We start from the raw sequence: 6,477 nt of genomic DNA, 5'->3' as shown, positions 1-6,477 counted from the left end.
AAGGTGTTTTTCACCAATAAATGTTTTTAGTGTTATTTTAAGGTTTCTCTTGGAGTTGCTCTGAGCGCGTTGCCAGATTGCCTGTATTTTAGTGCTGTTCTTGTTTATCCTCCATTTGGCTGCTTTGACATGTCAGTTGTTATTGTTGCTGCTGCTGCTAAATTTCACTGCTTAGTTTTTCCAGTAACAATGTTGAAGGAACCGTTAGTTGGTAGGGTGCCTAAGTTTGTCTTTGGATTATCTACAGATGCAGATGTTGTACATAAATTGACATTGATTTTGTAAGACAAACACTAGATTTACAATAAATTGCACAAAAGTGATAAGAGACTAGAAGACCAATGTGAGAGAAGGCTGACGAGGACGCTGGATTTTAGAGCCCTGTTCCTAAGAAAAGGTTGGATTTTAACTGAAGTTGCAATATGTATCACACACAAATGAATCATAGTGATGGATGTGTTGAGATCACAAGCAAAGGAAGAAAACCTATGGACATCAAATAAACCAGAGCTAAAACCTCAGTGAAAGTAACCGGCGTGAGGCTTTGAGAGCCATCTACCATGTAGCAGAAGAAAGAACAGCAGTTTCGCCGGCAGGGCCAGGCGCGGGGAAACAGCTTTGCTTGCTCAAGCTCCAGCAGCAGCGAAACCGATTATTCTTCGGACGGAACGAACCCCCCCCCCCCCCCCCCCCCCTGTGCAGAAGAGAATCCTTGGCAGCTAGATCCGGCTTGAGTCCCTCCCGAATATGAAGCGGCGAGTCCAGTCGGAAACCACCAGCACCCGCGTGCGCCAGCTCACTTGCTTGCTGGGTACAGACATACATGGGGGGAGAGAACAATGGTAGCGAGTTTAGGACAGCCATCGAGTTGCCACAGAAAGAAACTCGCAACGTGCAAACACAATGCGGGGTCGGGAGTGACTGAGTTTCTTCTCTACCTGGCATACACGGAGTACCAGAGCCACTGCGTGCTGTGGCCCATGGAGACCCAGTCGCCCGGGAGCTCTGCAGCGGCTTGTTCTCCACCCAGAGGCGCGAACTGCCCGAAGTGCTTGTAGCTGCAAAGCAACGGCATCAGGAGATTAGTAGAAATACGCTGAGAGCTAATGACATCAGTATCATAAGGTTGGATGAAAAACAAGTTCTGTGGACTGACCATCTTTTGTATCAAAACTCATCTATGTTGACTGAATATGAACTATTAGTCTCCTACGCTATTATTAGTCTTGTCAGAAACATAGCACGCGCCTATGCAAGCCCTGGTTTTGGACTGTGGGCAGAAAGCTAAGTACCGAAACGGGCGGAAGAAGTGGCGGCCGGACCCCCCTGCCATGCGCAGAGGGCCTTCGGGCTCCTCTCTGCATTTCTCCATCTTGTTGAAACACTGGGCGAGGTACTGCCCTTGCTGTGCGGCGACCTGGGCCGTCGCTGGAGCGTTTTTCACCTGGGAGTCAACGTGGCGCAGAGCCTTCTTGAACTCCTCTATGTCAACCACCATGGACTCCTTGTGAGAATCGCCAACTGCGCCTTTTATTAAATCCGCAATGTCAAGCATGTGCATGCTTTTCATATACAGCTCTACTTGCGGGTATCTTATACATATATCATCTAAAACACCATTGATCTCTTTTAGTGTTAAGGTGCCGGAATTGTCCTTGTCTGCCATCTTGAATACTGTTGAAATATCGTCCTGGAATCAAGAAACAGATAAGTCAGAGGGGTTTGATGTTGGAAAAAAAAACATATGAGCTACAGAATGGTAGATCTCGTACATATGAAGTTATCCAGCAACAAAACCTATTGATGTATGCATTCACGATTTACAGAATATCAGCATAAGCTGTCAGGTTGGAAAGCAAGAACAGTAGGCTTCATCTGTAAATAGGGATTAGAGGCTCTGCACATACCATTATTTTTCTTTGACTCACTGTAGCACAGTCGCCAATTGCATAGACGCCTTCACACTCGCGAACCCTTAACCACTCGTTAGTTGCCAAGGCACGACGATTGGTCTGTTCAAGGAGAGAATATTTTGATATATCAACACAACATTGGAGTTGTACTGTTGCTGAGTAAGTCATAAATATGTTAACTGGTAATGAGAGATTCAACAACCTGCCCAATTTGTTGCATGAAGTCCATGACGACAGGACGAGTACCAATGCCAGCAGACCAAACAGCCATTCCGTAAGGAACTGATAACTCCTCACCATCAGATTTTCTCTTCATTGTAATCAAATCATCAGACACCTTTATCACTCTGAAGCCCGTGCACACTTCGATGCCATCCCTCTTGAACTTTTGTTCAGCAAATGAAGCTATTCTTTCATCAAACCTATATAACAGACAATACACATTCCACACATGGTATACGTTACAATCTGCTGTGGTTAAATCAGAAATGAATTTTGAACACAGCTACAGTGTTCATGTTTTCACCCAATTCGAAATGCTTTTCCCATATAAAAAGGGGAAAAAACATCCAACTGCAACTAAAATTCAGATACATTAAACTATATTTGTTAGATAAAGTACAGAGGACTATTACAGCAACATGAAAGATAAAGATGGCTATTATTGCAACAAGATAGTCCATAGAACCTTACATAGTCAATATATGCTCTGCCGATTGAATAATTGTTATCTTCACGAGGTCTTGAATGGCAGGATATAGTTTCACTAAATCTTCGACAAGAAAATCATGCATCTCTGCTGCAAATTCAACTCCAGTAGGTCCACCACCAATAACTACAAAATGTAGGATTTTCCTTTTCTCTTCTTCACTAATATTTGGAAGTGATGCTTTTTCAAAACAATCTATCACACCCTTCCGTATCTTCTGAGCATCCTCTACTTCCTGACTTTCATGATGTGAAGCCATGTCATGATAGAGGAAGGCAGAAAATATTACATGATAGATGATGCAGTTAGTAGCTTCATGAATGTAAATCTTCGAAGAATGACCATAAGGACACTGAAGATTTATACTGCATTAAGGGCAAAGTCACACAACAGGGTCATTCAGAGAATGTAATGCCACTGAGCAGGTGCTCCATGGGAATGCTGACGTGTGAAAAAACAAAACATAGGTCACATATGCTTAACATAAGTAGCTACAAGCTATATATGTGTGTTCCAAATGGGTGTGCACTACATCATGCCATATGGTTGAGTGTAAACTGACATTTGATTCTATTTCATGATTATTAAAAAAAACTCGGACGGGAGGAAAAGACCGCCCTCCGGTATTATATTAAGAGGCCGAAATATAGTCCCGGCCGAAAAAATCTCCGAACCCTAACTCCCCATCACTAGCAGGTCATCACCGCCCACTCTGCAACGGCCCAGCCGAAGGGTGGCGCGCAGGACGTAAACCGGGAGCGGATAGACACAACGAGGGGATTTTTTTAACCAAGCCAGAAATTCGCCCCGAGGGAGATCAAACCCGGGACTTGGAGGTGCTACTCGGAAGCCTTAATCATTACACTAGAGGTCCTTTCACCTCTTTCATGATTATAATTTGACAGGTTCTTTCATGCAATGAAATCTATGTGTCGATGTAAGATTTATCATTGCAGTTACATTGTTTTGTTAGACAAAAAAATTTCATTTCACACAGGATTAGACAATGAGATCAAAATCAAAAGCATCTTCATGATGTTATTAACGATCAAGCAGAATAACTACAGCTTATAATTGATATATGGATCAAAACATAATATGTAGGGAATTGTACCTTCAAAAAGCAGCAGTGCTCCAGCACTCCAGGAGTGTTAAATGTACTTACAGTAGCCCCAAGAGCAACAACTAAGTAGTCATAATCCAACATAAAATCACCATTCCCATCAAGATTAGTTCCAACAGCAGAACGGCAATGTACAGTTTTTCTATTTGCATCAATCTTGAAACACTCGGCTTCACAAAATGTGACATCCTTGTTTTTCTATGAAAAATAAAGACAAGAACAATAAAACAGTCTGTGTCACTGAACTAACACAGAAAGTGAATGAACACTACTGAGGCATACAAGGTATCGAGGTAAGCACTCTTAGTAAACACGAAATGATTTTTTTAAATTTTTTTGATGCCAATGCTATGCCACTTTGACAACTGAATTTTATCATCGCATATTAGGGACACTGAACAAGTCACAAGAGTGCAATATTGTGATTTATGAAATAATGTTATGTCATGTTTACACATATCACTTCTATATATCCAAACTACACACGTACACATTATAAATTATACCTATGATCAGATTGAGCTGACTGCATGCGTTTTAAGGCCCCACTTGTTTTGGATGTCGGGAGTATCACAAATGAACAGCTAACCAACACATGGCAAGACTCAAGAGTCAAGACCAAAGAGATGTGCCACCAACACTTTTTCCAGCTTTGTATGCACACAGCTTGAGGAAAAATAGAACGGTGAGGGAGGCATTGACAGACAACAAGTGGGTGATGGATGTGGATCACAATATGAGCCAGCAGATCATCACGGAATTTGTGGCCTTATGGGTGCGCCTACAGGATATACACCTGCTGCAATCACAATAAGGCACGGTCACTTGGCTACATTCGCCTGATGGTCAGTACATGGCAAAGTCTGCATATGAAGTGCAGATTCTTCGCTTGGCTCATGCTTCAGAACAGAATATGGACAACTGCGCTTTTGCAGCTGCAGGGGTGGCCAAACGACCACTTCTGTCAGCTGTGTGTTAGGAACCTAGAGACATTCTCACAATTTTTTATCCCAGGAATACTGCTTCTCTAGGATAATATGGGGAAAAGTGGCTTCATGGATTGAGGCACCAGCTTTGGCGCTGTCTAATTGGAGCCAGATGGAAGACTTGGGACAATGGTTCATTGAGATGGGGAACTGTGGAACAGAAGACAGGGTGTGCGATCTATGATCACGCTAACCATTTGGGAAATGTAGAAAGAGAGAAATAACTGCGTATTCAATAAAGTTAGCAAGACACCTCTAAGTGTTCAGTGCAAATTGCAATACAAGATGAGGCAAGTATGTGAATACATGCGGTGGAACAGGGGCCTAGAGCTGATTCTACCGATACAAGCACAACACCTAATAGCATTATTTATGCTAACATTCCAACGAGAATAAACAAAACACCACACCAAATTGCATTGAGCACACAGTAGCACATAATCAATTGGCAAAAAAAGAAGTACCTTCTCAAACATCCTCCGTACCGGTTCAATAATGCTGCGCGGCTCGACAGTCCCACACGTGACACTCGGAAGCAGAGGAGTGAACGCGAAGTAGTTCCGGGGCGATATGACCTTCACTTCATACCTGGAGCAGTCGAGGTTCTTGAGGAACGACGTCCCAGCCCAGCCAGTCCCAAGAACCACCACCTTCTTCCTGGGAGCATCCTGAGATGGGTCCGGCGCGCTCTCTGCAGCGGAATCCGCGTACGCCACAAGGCCTCCGCCACTGCAGAGCGGTAGCGAATCTTTCAGCTCGCAAATGCAGCCCAAATATGCAAAGTGAAATACTGGAACCAAACCGAAGGTATGAATTTTTCCCTATCCAAACACAGTAGATGGATCCCAAGAAACATGATCCTATGGCCTTCACAGTTGACGACGATGGTCGAACAGGAGAGCAAATCAAAGGGACGGGAAGAAACAGATGGGTGAACAGAAAAAGGAGCAGTAAATCACGCGACAACCGCCCTCCTCCAAAAAGAGAGAGAGAGAGCAAAATCGGGGGGTTTCTGGTGGAAAGCGACGGAGGAAGCACTCGCACCTGGCCGCTGTGAGCAGAAGCGCGGCGGTGGAGAAGCCGGGGCGCGCGATCCCGTCCAGCAGTCGAGCACCGGCTCGGGAGGTGAAGAAGGAGAACCCCATCCTCCTTTGCTCGCTTTCAGAAGACCACACTCACTGATCAGGTTCCGAGTCAGAACCCCAATCCCGAACGATGAACGATCCGCGCTAATAATACCGGCGAGAAAAGCGATGGAAAAGGCCAGCCTAGAACACGGCCTACTACCTGCTCCCTTGGTCGCCGCTCATTGGCTAGCCGCTGCGGATGTGTCGCGTGTCCATCCGCAGCAGCAGCTGCCTCTGACCTGTCCCAGACTCCCAGGTACTCCTACCAGAAAAAAATAAAAATAAAAGGAAAATTACCCCAGATTTGAGGCAATGCAGGAATAAAAAAGTTCCAGATCTCATCCACGTCCAAGACTTCGTATTATACACCGGTCGGCAATTTCCCATCTCCCTCTGATGAGTCATGGCCATTCTGCATTTCTTTACATGACCTAATTGACTTCCACCTGACCAGCATGTGACACGTCCACATGGCCTATCGCTATCGCTTCTTTCCCCCTTTTTCTTGTTTAGATATACCATGCGATGCGACATGCCGTATGCTTCAGTCGTTCAGCCTCCATGCCCCCCACGCTGCCTTTTTTGCTATTGAGACGATCTTGAATTTTACTTTCTGCAG

The 6,477-nt window shown here is 44.6% G+C and overlaps 1 protein-coding gene across 4 annotated transcripts; it reads right to left on the bottom strand.

Moving 5' to 3' along the window:
- Positions 1–355: 355 nt before the first annotated feature.
- LOC103629626 (external alternative NAD(P)H-ubiquinone oxidoreductase B1, mitochondrial) lies at positions 356–6,256 on the bottom strand. Of its 4 annotated transcripts, XM_008650709.4 has the most exons (10): positions 6,019–6,256; positions 5,776–5,909; positions 5,196–5,460; positions 3,737–3,943; positions 2,607–2,857; positions 2,116–2,335; positions 1,908–2,012; positions 1,293–1,690; positions 939–1,058; positions 356–807 (listed from the first exon to the last, which is right to left on the bottom strand). In XM_008650709.4, the coding sequence occupies exons 2-10, from the start codon at positions 5,874–5,876 to the stop codon at positions 720–722; spliced, it is 1,755 nt and encodes a 584-aa protein (XP_008648931.1). In that variant the 5' UTR covers positions 5,877–5,909; positions 6,019–6,256; the 3' UTR covers positions 356–719. The 4 variants fall into 4 exon arrangements, 3 of the variants coding, with proteins under 3 accessions (XP_008648931.1, XP_008648930.1, XP_008648932.1); XR_004850222.1 differs by having other exon boundaries at positions 1,157–1,690; positions 5,776–6,256; XM_008650708.4 differs by having other exon boundaries at positions 5,776–6,256.
- Between the last annotated feature and the right edge of the window lie 221 nt (positions 6,257–6,477).

The sequence above is a fragment of the Zea mays genome, chromosome 6, assembly GCF_902167145.1.
Source record: "Zea mays cultivar B73 chromosome 6, Zm-B73-REFERENCE-NAM-5.0, whole genome shotgun sequence".
NCBI lineage: Eukaryota > Viridiplantae > Streptophyta > Magnoliopsida > Poales > Poaceae > Zea > Zea mays.
Note: the sequence above shows the minus strand (reverse complement) of the source record. Positions and strands in the feature narration are given on the sequence as shown.